Source organism: Maylandia zebra, linkage group LG3 (genome assembly GCF_041146795.1).
Source record: "Maylandia zebra isolate NMK-2024a linkage group LG3, Mzebra_GT3a, whole genome shotgun sequence".
Lineage (NCBI taxonomy): Eukaryota > Metazoa > Chordata > Actinopteri > Cichliformes > Cichlidae > Maylandia > Maylandia zebra.
In genome coordinates, this window is record NC_135169.1 from 40,731,076 (window position 1) to 40,750,117 (window position 19,042).

The 19,042-nt window shown below is 42.3% G+C and overlaps 1 protein-coding gene and 1 long non-coding RNA gene across 32 annotated transcripts in view; one reads left to right on the forward strand and one right to left on the reverse strand.

The window, feature by feature from the left end:
* The window catches only part of ptprda (protein tyrosine phosphatase receptor type Da), a 416,134-nt gene that overhangs the window by 328,639 nt on the left and 68,453 nt on the right, over positions 1–19,042 (forward strand). For all 31 annotated transcript variants that reach the window (XM_012919961.3, XM_076881859.1, XM_076881856.1 and 28 more), the window contains 2 exons: positions 11,640–11,785; positions 13,842–13,983. In XM_012919961.3, coding sequence (XP_012775415.3) covers positions 11,640–11,785; positions 13,842–13,983 — 288 coding nt within the window. The remainder of the gene's footprint in view (positions 1–11,639; positions 11,786–13,841; positions 13,984–19,042) is intronic.
* The window catches only part of LOC143416534 (uncharacterized), a 43,645-nt gene that overhangs the window by 3,193 nt on the left and 21,410 nt on the right, over positions 1–19,042 (reverse strand). The gene's annotated exons all lie outside the window — the stretch shown is intronic.

Sequence of the window (19,042 nt, forward strand, 5' to 3'; positions counted from 1 at the left end):
TCAGCAATCGACTCCAGATTTTTCATATCCCTTCACCGCAGAATATTCCATTAAATCAAAACAAATATGAAAGGCTATAATATAGGCCAACTCAGAAAAAGCTGTTCTTTTATATTGTTTGTCTCCATTCTTTCATTTAAAAAAAGTGATTGGTTGTGTAATTTCATCACTTTGATCGTGTTCATTTTAACTTTAAAGTGATGCAAATATTTCCAAGGTTAAAGCAATTATTTGGGGGGTAATCGCAAAATGCAAGCAGTTCAATGGAAACCTGAGACTAGTTTCAAAGTTTGGACAAAAATAAAAGCAAAACATTATGGAAGCAGAAGTGCGATGTTGCGGCACGTTGCACAGATATGTGTGGCAGCGGGCTTATGATTATGATAAATACAAATACTCTAAAAGCAGAGACTCTAGTAGCGCACAGTCAGTGTAAACAGACACATGGACACACACACATATACTCTTTACACCTCCCCATGAATCATCGTCACATCCACACGCGCACACATCAAGGAAGAGTCTTTCCAAAATGATCTGAAGCACTTAATTTTACTGGATTATTTTAATTACGCCCCCTGAGGGTTGGTGTTTTTTTGCTCCTGGGGTGACATTGCACTGTTTGCTTCCAAGTCAAAAACCCCCATTCGCCAGACTGACCCTGATACCACCCGCCCTCATTTGTTTCCCATCTGTAGCTCTTCAAAGACTTTGCCACACACAGACGCACACACACACACTCATACAAGCTCAACTGTTTTCTTCAGGGGTTCGCAATTAAGAATTCAAAGACTTCATCTTAGATTTACTGCATGCAGTTTAGTTGGCGACATATTAATAATGTGTAGCTGACAGAAACAATCCACTAAGACACAGCTAATGTGTTATCCTGCTATCGGGTATGTTGCTAAGTTAATGTAAGGCAAACTAATTACAAATGATGATTCTTTTGGACAATCCCGTGGCATTTTCATATATACGGATATGAAATGAAATGCAGCAGATCAGATACAAAACTTTGACGTAGTTAGTAACTGATATCTTTATGAAAAATGAGCCGAAATGAGCCAGTTGTACTATAAACCTCACTCAGTAAATTAAGCTATTATAAGATTTTAGACAATTATGGTTTATTACGTGTTTGAATCTAACATTCACAGGTAAAAGCGCAAGATTTCCAAATCTCATTTGAACCCTGAAAGAACTCATTTCCATCGACATAATAATAGTTTCCTTACATTTTCGCCTAAACAAACATCAGTACCAAAAAGCTGGCACTGGTGCGATGGGCCCAAAGTTGGAACAGCTGCTGTTATTGGCCTTTTGTGGTGCTACCAAAAGGAATTCCACAAAATATTTAATTGGCTGGAATTTTATTCTTCCAGTCTTGGAAGAAACATGCAGACTGGTTCTGCACTGAGGTTGAACGGGCTCCGAGCAGTGCTGGCTTCTGTGGCACTGTTCTGTTGGTGAGATCTTCTCATTGGGTCCAAAACGTCTGGACAACCCAAGTCATCTGGCTCTGGTTTATTGGAGGTTTTCTTAAGTTACATAAGCACAAAACACAGCAATGCGTTGAGTTTCCACTCTGTTCACATATGGAAGAAAACATGATATGTCATAATTGACATGTCATTACATTCCTGGTCACTAACAGCTATGCCACTGGTTTCTGACAGATCATACTCACTGCTGGCTTCATAAAGGAAAAGGTGATTTTCATCTCAGTACCCTTCCACTTACTACCATTTTTCTTCCTCTCTTTTATATGCAGTACTATTCCTTCACTGCTGCATAAAATTAGTGGCCTATGAAAGGTCACTTTGGTCCTTGAGTGACTGTTTGTGGTACCTCCCCTTTATATCATTTGTCCCAGTAATAGGATTTTGGTGTGAGGATAGCCATTAATACAGCTGGTTGCAGAGAACAGTACTCAGACGAGCTCATTTTGGATTTTTTTTCTTCTTTTTGTTCTTTTTTTGTGTGTGTGTGTTTTTTTTAAGAATTTGTATTTTATTTTAATGAGAATGTGAAGACTAGCATAATGTGATGGTTGGGTGTACAGAGGATGTGGAGAAACCAGGATAAAAGGTCTGTTTATTTTCCTAAAAAGCTTGCTATTAATATAACCTGGTTTGCTGAACTTAGGAGCATTTGCAGGATAGCTGAGCTGCTGAAAGGAAGCCAGTTGTCATCATGCAGGATTGCTGGAGCATGAGCTAGTTTGCCTGTAAGCGCCTAAGAAAACACAGTGCAGGGAATGTGTCACTTCTTATGGCCCGGCAACTGGCATCCATCGGAAATGGCTTGGCACTGCTTATCCATAAAATTAGAGTCTGTTTAAATATACAATGTCGAATCTGTGGAATTATTTGCTACATAATCCATCTCTGCTCCTACGGAGACAAATATGAGGCAAGCTTTTCCGCTCTGTGGTTGAGGGCAAGACAATTATGTGAAGTTTATGCTTTAAAGAAATAGGGCAGGCCCAAGAATAGTGAAATACTCCCTCGATTAGAGCCGGCTGAACATGGTAGTTATTTGATTTCCTATACACAATACATATATATACATACATTTCCTATTTCCTATATATTGATTTCCTATACACAATATAGGAAACAATATAAAATACACAATAAACACAAAGGAATTGAATAATATATTAGTATTTGTTTTCTTCCTAATTTCCTAATTTTCATATTTGTCACATGTACATGTTTCAGATCACAAATTTTAATATTAGACAAAATACAAAATGCAGTTTTCTTTTTAGAATGGGAAAAAAGTCGTCTAATCTATTTGGCCTTATGTGCAAAAACTAATTGCCCCTAAACCTAATAACAGGTCGTGCCACAGTTGGCAGCATGAACTGCAATCAGTCATTTGTAATAACTGGAAATGAGTCTTTCACATTGCTATTAAAGAATTTTGGCCAGTTTTCTTTGTAGAATTGTTGTAATTCAGCCACATTGGAGAGTTTTTGATATATTCGGCCTTTTAAGATCTTGCCAAAGCATCTCAATCAGATTTGAGTCCAGACTGACTAGACCACTCCAAAACCATCATTTTGGGGTTTTTTTTGTGGCCATTCAGATGCGGACATGTGTATTTTGGATCATTGTCCTGCTGCATAACCCAACTGTGCTTGATCTTCAAGGCATGAAATAGTGGTCGGGCGTTCTCTTTCAGGATTTTCTGGCAAAGAGCAGAATTCTTAGTTCTGTCAATTACAGCATGTCTTCCAGGTCCCAAAGCAGCAAAGCAGCCCCTGACCGTCACACTACCACCACCATGTTTGTTGTTTTTATGCTGTGTTAGTTTTATGCCAGATGTAACGGGACACAAACCTTTGAAAAAGCTCAACTTTTGTCTTGTCAATCCACAGAATATTTTTTCCCAAAAGGTCTCGGGGATCATCAAGATGTTCTTTTTGGTCAGCAGTGGTTTTTGTCCTTGGAAATCTCCCATGGAGGCCATTTTTGCCCAGTTTCTTTCTTATGGTTGAATCATAAACTCTGACCATAGTTCTTTAGCTGTTGTTCTGATTTCTTTGTAACTTCCTGGATGATTCGTCGATGTGCTCTTGGAGTAAATTCGGCCACTCCTGGAAAGGTTTCCCTCTGTTCCAAGTTGTGGTGTAGTGGCTGTCACAGTGATTCACTGGAGTCCCGAAGCTGTGGCAATGGCTTTGTAACAGTTTCCTGGCTGATAGATGCCAGTGACTTTGTTTCTCATCTGTTTCTTTAGATCTTTGCATGATGCGTTGCTTTGTGAGGTCTTCTAGCCTTGTTCACTTTACCAGACAGATTTTATTTAAGTGATTTGGCAGGAATCAGGGTGAGGCTAGTGAACTAGAACTCAGATTGGATAGCCTTTTCCCTCAACAAATGAAATCATCGTTTAAAATCTTTTCTTTGTATTATTATTACAATTATTATTATTATTTCTGTATTAGAAGAATCACACACATCATTATATTGACAATAATCTGTTTATCTTTTTTTTTTTTTTTTTTTTTTTTTACATCTTTTCAAGTCTGTGCAGCCTCAGCATGATAACTACTGGCCATTTTGCTGCAGCACTGCCATTTAATGAATCGTTCCATTGCCTAGTGGATAACAGAATGAACGAATGGCTTTCTGTGTTAGTGGCTGCCACTGCCTATCCTATCAGATAATTAACTTTTTGCAAATAGACTGCACTGACTACCAAACAGAGTAAGCCTGCACAATTAGAATTGCTTATCTATGTTCTTTCTTTTCTTTTTTTTCCCCTTCCCCCACCCCCCACCTCCCCTCCCCTCAGACGTTAGAGGGAAAAACAAACAAGACAAACAAATCCAAATTTCATACTTCTTGCTCGACTGTTTTCTCCTCAAATGGTCACACACCAATTGGCCCCAGATTTGTGTATCCATGCACAAATGAACAAATAATGAATGAGCAGGGATGAAAATGAAGTCTTATTGAAAGTGAACCCTCTGTATTATTATTATTTTTTATATTTTTTTTCTTTTGCAGTGGCTTTTGACAACCTCAGCCCAGATGTTCAGAATTTCCAACAGGGAAGCTGAGTGTTCCCCCAGCCCCGCCCCCCAACCTCCCACTTCTTCTTCAGCCTTCATATTTATTTATTTTTCTCACAGGCGGACGGTTTCGCACCAACAGTGGTGCAATTCAATATTTATATGTTTCCTTCTGTTTGGTTTCCACCGCAAAGGGAGGTGGGCATTCCTGCGTCTGATTTGCCTCGGCGGTGATCCGGTCCCAGCTTTTAGAGCGTCGGGGGCCGTTTGAACAAAGCCATCTGTTTGAGTGGGCCGTTTTATTAAGTGACAAACTGGATCCCTCTGCCTCGCTAATGTGCCCCTCGGGAGACGGCGGTAGCTTGTTTTCGGGTGCGTGCCTGGTAGAAAGATAAGCACGGGAAGTGAGGGAGAGCGAGAGAGAGAGAGTTTTCCTATGCAAGTGTCGGGATACGCCGCAGAAGAGGCGTGCATAACCCATGCGGTTCCGTCTCTCCAGAACTGAGAGGTTTTTACCTTTATGAATCCACGATGATAATTGAACAGGGACCCCTTCGGCTTCCATCTCATCCAAACTTGCCTCTCTTCAATATGTGCTTATTTAATGGACCCCTTCACGATTTTCTGTCGCCCCACGTCAGTCAATTTATTAACATCGTTCGCCCATTTGCAATGCTTCCGCCATCCAACAGGAATGCTCGAATACTCGTGAGAGCATGTGCTTGTGCATGCATGTATATGTGCACGATTTGCGCTTCTGCCCCCCCATCAGAGATTCTGTCAGTGCATCGAATGTGGGACAAGAGCATTAGCCATTCTTTTTGAAGCGGTTGCTGTTGTCTGCGCACAAGTGCCCTTACTCCAGCAGAGTTGTAGCCAGAAGCTCAGACCTTCCATAGGAGCGCCACTGAGCATGAGTAATACACACCGGCCGGGGTTAAGACAGTCCCATCGGAATATGTTTTTTTAAGCAGCCTTAGTCACTGGGTTGAGTATTTGAGTTTGCATGCTATTATGTGTCCTACTGCTTTTATTCTGGCTTTAAAGCCACGTTCAATGCACTGATATACATTTATTTATTCATATCCGCCTCTCTTTAGCTCATGAGCCAGATAAGAGACCGTGACCCTATCAGGAAATGGACCTGCAGCCCTATTACCTATATGCAGTCTCTATATTAATGTGTCATTAGGCTGCATTTTTGTATATTCCATTGGATTAGTTTTACATAATGACTGTTTGAAATTTTGCTTAGAGAGCACATTTAAGCAGTGGGGAGGGGCTGGTGGCGGTGGGGGCAGTGTGGGAGAAGGCTTGCATTATGAACTTCATTATGTGTGACAAGCAGCACAATATTGATGGAAGAGTGGGTCCCCATCATTGCACTGCATTAAAACCTCTGCAGTGAATTAATGTACTATTCCTGATCTAGTAATTAACAATCATTCGGGGGCCATATCCCTTCTCAAGTAATCACTAATTGCAATAAGAATTTCAGATTCCATTTAAGGCAAGATTACCGATGAGCATGCAATGCAAATCAGCCAACAGTTCTAATTAGGCTCCGATTCTTTCTCTCTCGCTCTTTCTGCCGAGATCCTTTGTCAGCGCGTACAATGTGGAGTTTGTTTCCCCCGCATTATAAGAGATACATTTTTTTATCATAACACTGCAGATAGCGAGCTGTGAAGTGGCCAAAGATTAGCATGTGCGGTTTGTCTTGGTTCCTTTTTGGTTTGTGGTTTTTTCCCCGCCCTCCCTTTATGTTGTTTGGCTCTGTTTTTGTGCATCTGCTGTTAAGACATTCTGCTTTGGTTTTTGGCATGAGGTCAGACATCTCTAGACTTTGTGCAGGCAGTTAACTGAACTACAATCACCAATGAGCCCGTCACTGTTTACCTTCCTTTTTTCAACTATTATAACAAAGTTACTGCAGCAGTTTGACTTGCAGAATACTCAAAGGATTATAAGTCATAAGTAAGTCAAACATCTGAGGCATATATATATATATATATATATATATATATATATAAATATAAATATATACACCACATGTGTCACTTTTACCCTCTCCTGACACCAGCCGCCCCTTCCAGTCTAATTTGTGTTGCTTGCTCGAATTGTGACAATTCATCAATATCACACAGCTGATATGCTGGGGCTTAAAAGATGTCGAATGAGGTTAATGACATCCTTAAATGTTCCTTTCTTCCATGCGTACGTCCAAAATGGAGCAGAGTATTTGCAGACTGCCACCCAATGTGTTAGGATTAATTATCGCCCTCCGCAACCCCACCTCACCCTGCAAGTTAAAGATTCAGAGAGGAAATGGCCCCTTTCATGCAAATGAAATTGAATATGTCAGTCAGTATAATTGTGAAAACCAAGCCATCTTGGACCCAATAGAGGTTTCAGCTAAAAGTCGGTTTATTAATGTTCTTCTTTCCTCTCTTTGATTCGTGCTCTTTAATGGCTCGGCAGATCAAACTTAAGTCTACGGCGAATCCTGATAGCTGGGAATGTTTTGGCCATTGTGAACGAAACCCAGACTCGGATGTCTTTGAGAACCAGCATTTCTAAATGCAGTGTTTGACTGTGAGTTAAGCCAATATCAAACAGGCTTGTAATGAATGCACATCTCCAAGATCCTCTGAACCCCACTGGGATGATACAAAAAGAATCGATATCATTAGCCCCGGTCCTCACTTTTACCATCGACTGCTCGGATAGCTCTCCTGTAGCAGGTACTTGAAGCAGAAAACAAAAAAATCAAACCAAACCAACAAAAACCTGAAGATGTGAGCTTATTTATGCAGTGTCAGTTTACCGACAGCGTTTCTTGAAATGTTTCCCCTTCTGTGTCATGTCAGAGTTTGACTTTTAAATGGGTTTTGCAGCTAATAAACACGTTCGCATCATTTATTCATTTGGGTTGGGAGTTATCAAGAAGAGAAGAAATTTCCATTTAGGTCCAACACCTCTTACTTTTTGTTTGAAATCCAAGTTTGAGCAGAAAAGAAAATGGAGCGGCTCTCCCAATCCTTCCATTAGTGCCGGTGTCACTGGCTCTTTGTGCACTGCCCCGGAAATATATCGGAAGATAACATCACACAACAATTATTTGCACTGAAGGTTGCTCCTACATCACCTCTGTGAATGACTGATTCTGGTAACCCGTATTAAGGTCAAACCAATGCAGCGCTTCTGAGGGTCAACAGTTGCGTGGGGTTGAATGGGGCATTTGCCGTAGCCCTGGAGAAAAGAGGAAGGGCGAAATGCAATGCACTGTTGCAACTTGAAAGAATCAAATGAATCCCAGAGTTTCCCTTCGTGCTTTAAATAGGTTTCCAGAAAAGGACTCGTGCAGATCAGCCACCTCTTTTTGTTAGTGCTGCCTAGCACCAATGTAACACCATATTGTTAAACAGCAGGGTGCAGAGTGTCAGCACAGATCAGACCATAACGGTTATATACAGGCTACCAAAAGATACCGGCCACAAGTTTAATTTTTGGCATCTATATGCCGTTTTTGATTCCAGAGTAGGTAATATGTTGTGCCTGCTCAAACGTAACTCCTTGTGGTTATTTATTTATGTTTTTTCTTTATAATCAGCTAAAAAAAACTTGATTGATGGGTTGAAAAAAAAACTTGAAATGTTTTAAGACCTCACCAGTCATAAGGGTAGTGTGCAGTAGCAGGAGCAGTTATGCATTTCATCTTCAGCCCACATTGTTTCAAGGCTTCCAATTTTCATTTCTGTTCACACATTAAAAATATAGATATTTAAAGTCAGGGAATGGTCTGCCCCCTCAGCCCTGTGGACATGGATGTTCTGAAGAACAATCGTGGTTCTCACTCAAACATCAAATTATTAACACAACATTGAACCATGAAAAATGGAGCTGTGGGATGCTTCGTCTTTTCCCGTGGCTATGTATGGGATAGGTTACATAATGACCTCGAGGGAAGGCAGGAACAGGCCCGTGTCACAAGCCTTTCAGCTTGTGACACTTCTCATTTGTTTGCCACTGACAGCTTAGCACTGGATTACCAGGTGCCTAGCCATGGCATTAATTTATGTAGATTGTGGCTACCTCTCAAAGGAGGCGTGCACACGCAGCCGAGGTAAAGGGAGCCTCTTAAATTGTTAGCCTCGCGTTGAAAAGCTAATCTGTGTTAATTAAAAAAATTTTTTTTGGTTTAAATGAACATGATTACAGTTAAAAAGTGACACGTCTCCCCTGCTTTCTGCTGTCGTATGCTTTTATACCGCAACAGAAGTCATTTTCTGACACAGTCGCTGACAAAAAAAAAAAGAAATCGTGCTTCTTTGGTAAGGTTTCTCTGTGGCGTGTGAAATTTGCACACTGTTTGCTCACAGACCGTGCCTCTACTCGCTGCCAAGGTTATAGCCGCGGTATTGTTCGGACAAGAACCGAGGTTTCAATCAGCCTCTGTCTGCGCGGAGCCGTACGAGGAGCCTACCAAAATGGATGTTTGTCAGCCGCAGATCTAAAATGGGGGTATGATGGCGATATCAGCGGCCATGTCTGTGAAAACACCATTACCTCCATGTCACGCCTCAATCACTCCCCATTGTGCTATGACTAGCCCCCCCGCCCCACCTCCCCTCCTCCCACACACACACACACACACACATACACACACATGCAGACACACACACACCTCCAGCGCCGATCTCCCGTACATGTCGTAGAAGTCTATTACAGGCAGCATAGGAAGACGCGCCGCAGCCGTAATGGATGGCCTGGGAGCGAAAACAGCCCCAATAGCATATCAATTACCCATCAGCGCCCTCTTGGCTGCATGCCAACGTGCACCACACCCCGGCCAAGTCAATGAGATAAGGCGCAAATGCAGATATAATGGAGCTTTAGGCCAAGTACAAATTACACAGTGTCAACTCTGCTGCCCACCTGTCTGATCTGTCAGCAGGTGAACCAGAGTGCGAGTCTGAGAAACCTGCGCGCATGTGCGTGCGCGTGAGGGGCGATCAGGCGATTTCCCAGACTCGCTGGCCCAGTGGAAGCCCAGCTGCTTGCCCGTTTATCTGTTCACTCTTTTGATTGCCACTCGCATATCTTATGTCACCTCTCCGCGAATCCCGCAGGTTAATTTGTCCCACACTCGCAGCGCCGTCGCCGACACTGCTGCTAGGCATTCAGCCCGTGCACAGGCAGGCACGCGAATAAGCACGGTCGCACGTTCTCGCTCACACGCGCTCACTTGGATGAGGTGATTCACATGGTTGGCATTACTGCAGCTGTGTGGCTTCTAATGGCCTTCTGAAGTGATTGATAAAAGGCAAACAGTTGCTCTGCAGGGGGACAGATGGAGCTGCACCTCCCACTGAAGCCGGCACTCTAGCTTCAGAGGAAAACACTGGCGGTGGGGGTCTGACTTAGCACTGACATTATTGCTACTGAAATTATAAGAGCCTTGATCATGATAAAGCTGGAGTCTAAATCAATCAAAATCTCATCAGGGGAAGCCAGGTCCCTTTGATAACCGATCACTTTCATGCTTTTTGATTTTTGTGCGATTGTAAAAGAAACGTCAGCTTGTGAGGCATCCTGGGGTGGGGGGAGGCAAGACAGAACTGAATTGTTGCGAGTGAATATGGATTGAGATTGGCTGTAATGGCTGACAAAGCCTGACTTAGACCGGGGAGCATTTTTCTTGTAATTCTAAAAATGCACTCTGCAGGAATAAGATTGGAACAACCTCATTGTTGTGCAAACCAAAGCAAATACTAGCGTACGGCGCTGCAAAGCCCACATGGGGTTTGAAAAAACGTCCATACCATGACCACAGAAAGCACTCGCCTGCTGCATTTTTTGCATTTTTATCCTCATTTCCTTTACGCTTCACTTGTTGCGTCAAATTAAAGGGCCAATTAAGAGCGAAAAGAACAGCAATCAAAGAATTCCAAAGCTCTTATCAGGTTTATGTCTCATTTGTGTGGGGCACCACTATTATTCAGTGATGTTCTACAGATTAGCAATGTCTGCAACTAAATGGATTTAAAAGGCTCCTTTTTTTCTGAAAACAAGTGGGGAAATGTTATAACATACAGATATTAGCCCTGGTACTAATGCTACTGATCAGAAACACCCAGTCTCAGAGGGATGCTAAAAAACTAGCTCATGTGTTAATCACTTCTAACCTGAACTTGAATACTTACTATTAATCTCTGGCTCTCTTCCACGGTGTGTTTTTGTCCTGTCTCCCTCCCCACACCCCCAACTTGTCACAGCATATTGCTGCCCGTCTGCTGGAGTCTTTCTTCCTGTTAAAAGGGAGTTTTTCCTTCCCACTGTCGCCAGGTGCTGCTCATAGGGGATCGTTTTCTCTCTGTTATTGTAGGGCCTCTACCTTACAATATAAAGCCCCTTGATACGACTGCTGTTGGGATTTGGTGCTATATCAAATAAAATTGGACTGGATTGAATCAGAGTCTCGTTTCAGTTACCAACTAGTTCCGATTAAATTAACTGCTTCTTCACAAAGTAAAGAATTCAGAAAATAGACTGACTCGTTTGAAAGCTTGTATAGAGAACAACAGAATCACCAGGCAGAGAAATAAGAGGTGGTCTTTTTTCTGCCTTGACACAAGTGAAAGTCTTTTATGTCTAAATAACTGGCAATTAAATCCAAATTTCCTCTTGAGAACAAATGAAAAACAACAAGTGGAAAATGGTTTTTATAAGCCTAATTTCTTTCTTTTCTCCCTTCCATCGCAACAAAATCCACCCTAAGTCTCAAGTCAGTCAACCTTCAATGGAGATTTCACAAAATCCTTCCAGGGTCAGGAGAATGTTTTATACATTCTGCTCCCAACACCTCTGTCCTTTTACTCCTGATCTCAGCAGCTGATCTGTTTGCACTTGCACAATAAAGTCTCTATAAGCTCTTGTCTTGACTTCCAAAGTCAATCTTCTTAAAAGCCACATGCCAAAATCCTCGACTTTTATTCCTCTAGCGTGTGTGTGTGTGGCTTGATACAAGATTAATTGCTCATTCTCTGTGATGCTCAGCATGCTCACATTTAAAAACAATCTTTTCTTGTTTCTCTGCTTCTCTTTTCAGCACCACCAAAGTTTTTAAGAACCCCCAATGACCAAACAGGCGTGCAAGGAGGTGTAGCATCTTTCATCTGCCAAGCTACAGGCGATCCACGGCCGAAGATCGTGTGGAACAAGAAGGGGAAGAAAGTCAGCAACCAGAGATTTGAGGTATTAGGTCTATTGTTCTGATGTAAAATGCTCGACAAAAATGGGAATGCTTCAGCACTGCTTTTGGCTCCGCTCGCACATAATCCATTCCGCCAAGCCTCCCTCGCTTGCTTTTGCCCTGACTTGCCACCACGCATTAGCAGGCTCTAATAATCACGCTGGCCAGGCTTTTAAACATGCATGAGGTTTAATGAGCAAGTACACAAAAGATCTGGGGACAAATTTGTAATTGAATAAAAGACAAGGAAAGAGCAATTGGATAGAAGAGAAAAAACACACACGAAAAAACCCAACACAACTTGTGGTGTGACCCAGATACCTCCATTAGCATCGCGCCACATTTGCCAGCTACGTGCAAAGTGAAAGGGGGGGAAGTAGCGCTTTCACTTCGGAAAAATCCTTCTGCTTTGTGGCATCTTTATCTAAATGCATGTCGTGCCCTCCTTATTTTGGCTGAAGCTTTGATTTCTGGTCAGCTTTAATCTGCACTTGGGCTCAATACCCATGAGAAACAACACATCATCGCAGAACACTGATAAGATTTCTATTAATTTCTGTGTCAGTTCTCGGGACTATCATAGTGTCACTTTTTTTTTCCTCCTTCTCTGCCCTAGATGCCATATTTGCTTGCTACTGCACAGCAAGATGGCTTAAGGGAGCTTGGAGACCTCTTCCCACCTCTTCTTTGCATCTCATGTCCGCAGAAATCTAATCTTATCAGAGTTCATCGCGTTTGCATCGCACGTTGCGCTGCATGCTAACACGCTAGTTTTCATTCCTCCACCGCCTCACAGGACTTGCTGGCAGCTGCCATTCTGCACCGATTCAATCATGCACTGCCGCTTCATCTTCTAACAAAAACCCATTTCCCTTTTAGAAGTCTCACAACTTCCTTTTTTAATTTGCTCTTTGGCTTTGACTAAGAAAAGAGGCTGTTTCTGCACATCGCCCGCTTTAGCTTGGCCAATGAAATGTTTAAAATGTATTGTTAACTAACATATGCTCAGATATACTGTGAACTTTAAAAATGTCCGTAGGCCTGTGCGCTTGTGTGTGTGTGCGTGCGTGAGTGAGTGTGTGAGCGTTTGCGTGTGTGCAACAGAGCTCTCGGGCCTATTCTTTTTTTTTTATTGAAATCTACCTCTATGCTTAAAAGAGATTGAGTTATGACACACAGATCTTTCTAAAATCAGTGAGTATACAACGTGTAGCATGCAAAACAAAACAAAAAAAACCAAACCCATAGCTGAATAAGCTACCAAAAAAACCCACACCTGTTTGTCAGCATTTTATGTGTCGTTCGTCCAAAGCAGTCGATCCTGTCTTTTTGTACCACTACCTCACCTCATGGTACAACTGTCCGTAACCGTTTATCAAGCCACCTTTAACTGTCTGTGCTTGTTTCTGTCCCATTGACACGATCCAGTGTGATGCATTTCCTTCAAAGGATTTAAAAGTTAACTTTAAGAGTGGGACACGTTCAGGTTTCAATTCTCTGCCACCTAAAGTCCAGGCAAAAATTTGTCTGACCAAGATAAAAAAAACATAAAAAATAAAATAAAAAAATTCCCCATTCTTAAAGTTAGTCAGCCTCATTGGTTATTTTATAAAGTCTTGCACAGCGCTTAAGTAGATATCCAGCAATTTACAGCTGAACACATAACAAATGGACTCCGTGCCTAACCACAAAGAGTATGCTAGTTTTTGTTTAAATCAAATATAACTAGCACCTACGAATTAGCCACAAGAAAAATAATCCTGCATAAATTCTAAAGATACTCTTTCTATATGTACATAACAACAACGTGCAACATTCATCAGAACATAAATCACTAGGGTTGAGCGTAAGGTAGGCAGCAGCTTTCCTGTCATAGATAGCACATTGTGTCAGTCACCATCAGTGTTGTTAGCTAAATGTCCTCGACAGTGTTGTTTCTGTTTCTTTCTTGTTTTTCTTTTGTTTTGTTGTTTTTTCTCTGTTTTTTCTGCAGAAGGTCCCTCACCCATTGTGAACAAAAAAATCTCCTTTAACATATCCTGTCTCTCGCACCTGCAGGTGATTGAGTTCGACGATGGCTCTGGTTCAGTGCTGAGAATTCAGCCGTTGCGCACGCCCCGAGACGAAGCCATATACGAATGCGTCGCCTCCAACAGTGTTGGAGAGACGAGCGCTACCACCAGACTCACTGTTTTACGTGGTAGGTCCCTCTCAACAGCCCGACAAACAAAGAAAAAGCCACCACCAACCCTCCCTACTACACACACACACACACATACACACACTACTAATGCACCCTTTTCTTCCAACTAACCCAGGTAAGCTTGAATTTATCTGTTTGATGTCTTTCCTTCTTTTTTTTAAATTTTCCTTTATTTTCACCGTCACTCTGCACAGTCAAGCCCACTTTCAGACTTCGGTTACACTCACGTTGTGCATTCTAACTTGATAAGATTTAGTCCATTAGCCATTTAGCCAACTAAGTTTCTGTTTCTAAGTGACTTAAGTCATTTGCATACAGATTTCTGACACAATAATTAAGATGCCAGTTAAATTATGCAAATAGCCATCTATTCCTAGCCTGCAGTGGTTTAATGGAAAAGCTCAGCAATAATTTTCAAATCAGTCATTTTTCATCTCCTGCACTCCAGCTTTGATATTCATTTGACCGTGCAGAAAACAAAGCGGCGCGTTCTCACGCGATTAACCGCTGTATATTGTTCCGGGCGGCGTTGCGGCGGCAGGTTGGCTCAAAGTCAGCGCCTTCCAGCGGACCAGTGGCTGTTAACACGCTGTGCACACCCCTCTACACGAACGTGCATAGCAACCCGGGCAGGAAAGGTCAGCCACTTTGTTTACTTTCAGCGAGCGGTGCGGGTAAAAGCCGGATGACAAATATCGAGTTGCGATGACAGTGCCTCTTTTATAAGGAGCAGTGAACAAAATTTTATCTTGATTACACATAACATCCCATTCAGAGGCAAATATGTGGTGGCCCTGAGCTCAAAAGGCTGCGTAATATCTCTCTAAAACATGACTTGTTTGACTGTGAATGGAGAAAATGGCTTTAGAAGGGAAAAAAAGAAAAAGCCTTGGGCTGCTTGAATGAGGTGCGCTCCATTATGTGCCACAATTACACAACATGGCAAATGAGTTCCTATTGAGAGGGGTGCTTCCATCCTATAGAAAAAAAGCTGGCACTGCGAGTCTCTGAAGCACCCCCCTACACACACACACACACACACACACACACACACGCACACACACACCCAGCCCTTCCTCCCTCCACTCGCTTCTTATCTCACCAGTGAGCCAACAAAAGGCCCTTTGCACTGTCTCCAGAGGCCGATTGAAAGAGAAAGGTGGCACGTTCAAATGCAGCTTTCTCCTGTTTACTCTGGAGCACAAAGTGAGTGTGTGTGACGCGTGTGCACGCTCTCACTCACATGCAATATTGTGCATTTCCCCTTCCCTTTCACTCTCGCTCTGCCTCTATCTCTGTATTTTCCCTTCACGCACACACACACACACACACACACACACACACACACACAAATAGATAGCTGAGGGATGGGTAGAAGCTGCTCTTCCCGGCTCCGCGGCCTAGCATTAGCATGTTTATTACCATTTCCATTTTGCTCTTCTGCTCGCTCTCCTTTCCCATCAATGTATTGAAGGTGAGTAGAGGCCTATCACGGCTGAAAAAAAAATAGAAAAATGGTGCCGAGCTTTTTCCACCTCTGCTTTGGTGCAAATATAAAGTTGTGCTCTTTCACGTTGCTTCTTGTAGATACGTGAAATATTGACTCTGTGAGGATTTAGCTGATAATCTGGAATTTAAAAAAATATAAAAAATATGTTGATTTCGCTTCAGTATACGCCCGCTGCTGTGGAATAACAGGAGTTTAATATACAGTGAGTTTGAGGATTGAGCACAGGTCATGAAACTAATAATAAATGAATACATTAATGATAAGTATGAGCAGTTGCACCAGTTGGACACATAACAGTCACAGCTTCATGTACTTGTGATAAATGTAATAAGACATTTTCCTTTATTGGTATTGCAGATTATAAGTACACACAGCGTGCCACGCACACGTGTTCAAGTTGCAAACGCTACTCAAAGACGAGCTGACTTGTGTTCGGTGCAAGGTGGAAATGTGCCGACACGCCGTATTGTAAAAGCGTAGTACTATATGAAGAGCTTGCGAGCGCACAGCGTTACCTCAAGAGTGTGCTATAAATGATTTAGAAGCCCAAAAAGCTTCCTACCTCCAAAAGTGCTCCGTACAGTACGGCACTGCTAGTTTCATTCCACACGACATAAACTTCAGCAGATTTTTTTCGAACGCTCGTCTGTCACCAAGATGAAAAATTTATTTCACTGGAGAAATACCGAAGTTACACACAAGTGTGTGTGATGCAGGCCTGGAGAGATAAATAAGCAAATAAAGATAAGTGCTACTGCACCAGGCCTAATACATATAAAGCGACTGTTCATGTAGTTCATTTAGGCTCCAATGGTCTGTGGAAACGACTGCAAAGCATCTGTTGTGGGAAGCTCGCCACAGGGGGCGATGCCTAATTCCATGAAGGAAAAGCACATTCTTGTAATTGCCGTGTTATGAGAAGAGGGGACTTGAGGTGACAAATACCAGGGGATATTAGTATTCCAATGGGCCTCCAACTTGATGGGAAGCGCCATTAGTAATGAACTTCCAAGCTTTAGAGAAGCGATTTGCATGAAAGGCGAACTCGGAAACGTAATGATGTTCCAAGTCAAATCCGCCAGGCCCCGGCATGAGGTGCGGCTTTACTTATTGCACTTTCTTTTCCTTTTCTTTTTTTTAGGGGGGGGGTTCTGTGTTTCGATTAACTGTGAGATGACCCGACTCATACGTGATTCATGTCTTTGAATTAGGGTCGTCTCGATTTTCTCCGTAATTGAGAATGACATGAAGAGATTGAAAAATGAAGAAGCAGCACATTTTGGGTGTCATGGCCGGCATACGATTTCAGTAAAAGCGATGTTTAATCTTCTCCATGAGCGTGGACATGCTCACGGCGAGGCGTCTACAACGAGTATACATCCTTAGACGGTTAACTGAAAGTAAACATGAAAAACACCTGAAAATGTAGACAAAACATCGCACGGTGTCTAGACGCTTTGCTAGCAGCACTTCCAGCAGAATGATGTGTACATTTGAGTGCTGCAGTTCATAATTCAGGCGTGATTAAGGATTTATATTTCATCCTCATACTCCCATTATGCTGTCAACAACCATTTCCTGTGCCCCGCACACAAGCAGGCAAACTTATGCAGCTGTGCACAACTTGACAGTGGGAGCGGAAAATGGGAAGCCGCTCTCCTGTGACGGAAAAATAGAATGCATCATTTCCATTTGTATGGAATGGTGCAGGGCTGTGTAGCTGAGACGGATCTTTCCACATGCAATGAAAGCGCCGCTACATGATCAGTGATTATTCATAGACAATGTATACTCCGGGCTCTTTGTCGTTGTTATGGGGGGGAAAGAAACAGTCTCCTCTCTTAATAAAAGACGCCAATACCTGCCTAATTGATATTCCAGGCTTTATACGCCGACATCCACAGCACGTGGGTCGACAGAAACCTGCCTGTGAAGCAAAAATGAGCAAATTTGGAGTCATAATAAGGATTAAAATGTACCTTAACACCTCCGCCTAAATGCCATTTTTCATTTGTATGCTCTTGCACCACTTCTAACAAGTGCAGAGTGCAAGATGAACAAAAACTGGTCTGCATGCTCAAATTGCTCGGGAAGATAAATGCTGTGTCAGCTGTCTCGCCAGAGTAAGCGTAGCAGTCGGTAGAAAGCAAGTGACCATTGTAAAATTACCGTGTTTGTGATCAGTGGCTTGCAAAAAGAAAAAAGAAAAAAACAGGAGAGGAGGGGGAGCAGTAGCAGCTACCATGCAATTCTCTGGTTTACTGGCGGGAGCTCTATAGAAGGCGAGACCTGAGCTACCGCATGGAAACACTCAATTTTGTTAGGAAAGTACACTTTTCCTCCAAGGAAATGGTGCTGGGATGACATGCTGACTCGTTGTAAGAGTTTTTAAGTATGAAACTTATCCGAACACTTTTTCTGTTTTGTGTTTTTTTGCACAGTCAAAGCAGATTCATCCTTAGATTGTTAAACTCCTTTTCAGAATCAGAATGGGGTTTATTGCCAAATGTTGAGCAGGTTTACAACATTAGGAAATTGCTGCGGTGCTTCAGTGCAAACATAGTGTCATAAATAGCACTTAAATAGACATGGAAAAAAATAAAAGTAGGGATAAGAATTAAAAGTGCTACGTGGAAAGATATGTGCATGAGATATACATGAGATATATACATGAGAATAAGAATTAAGAGTGCTACGTTGAAAGATATATACATTTCTTCGCAGTCTCTGGCTTTTCAGAGGCCACCAACATTTCATGCGGTTGCTAACTAGTCATTATGTCTGCAGCATATTTTTTTTCCTCACAAACAGCTTTTCCTAGCAATGCTGGAAACGTCACAGAGAGTCTATTATCATCATTAGATGTTTCATAAAATAGCCACATTGCTGGGGATTTGGCCTTGATGCTACTTCTCAACTTCGCTTCATCATACGTCACAAAAATGGAGCACGTAATGACAAGTTATTCGTTATTGTAATTAAAAAGATGGAGTTGACTGTCCTCGACGAAATTGATCTTCACGGGAAAGTAAAAGAGAAGGAGAAGAAGAAAAAAAAGATCATCCCTCAAACCCCTCTGTAACGTACCGCGTGGTTAATCACGAGAGCCGATCATTATCTGTATTGTATGCAGGATGATTTAAAACAAAAAGTGCTGCTTGCAAGATGGATGTTGGGACTTTTGCAGCCACGTAGCATGTGAGAAAACATCTGCTGGTGCCTTAGACGCTGTGTGACTGCACTCAGACCGTGATAGATAACTCTGCACGTGTTTCGGCTTTGTATTTATTTTAATAAAACGAAACTCGGCCACACAGATTAATAATTATTGATTCAGACAAATGAGGAATGCACATTTTGTGTTTGCTTCCTGGCCGTAGATGCCGCTGTCCTCCACAGAGGCCTCGCAGCACCACCGGCCCGTAATAGGGTCACGATTGATTTTACTGTGTGAACAGTTTCCTCATTCAGTATCAGAGTACAGAGTGCACCATTTTTGTGCTGAATTTAATGCTGAGAACGGCCTCTGTGTCACAGCTGAAAACC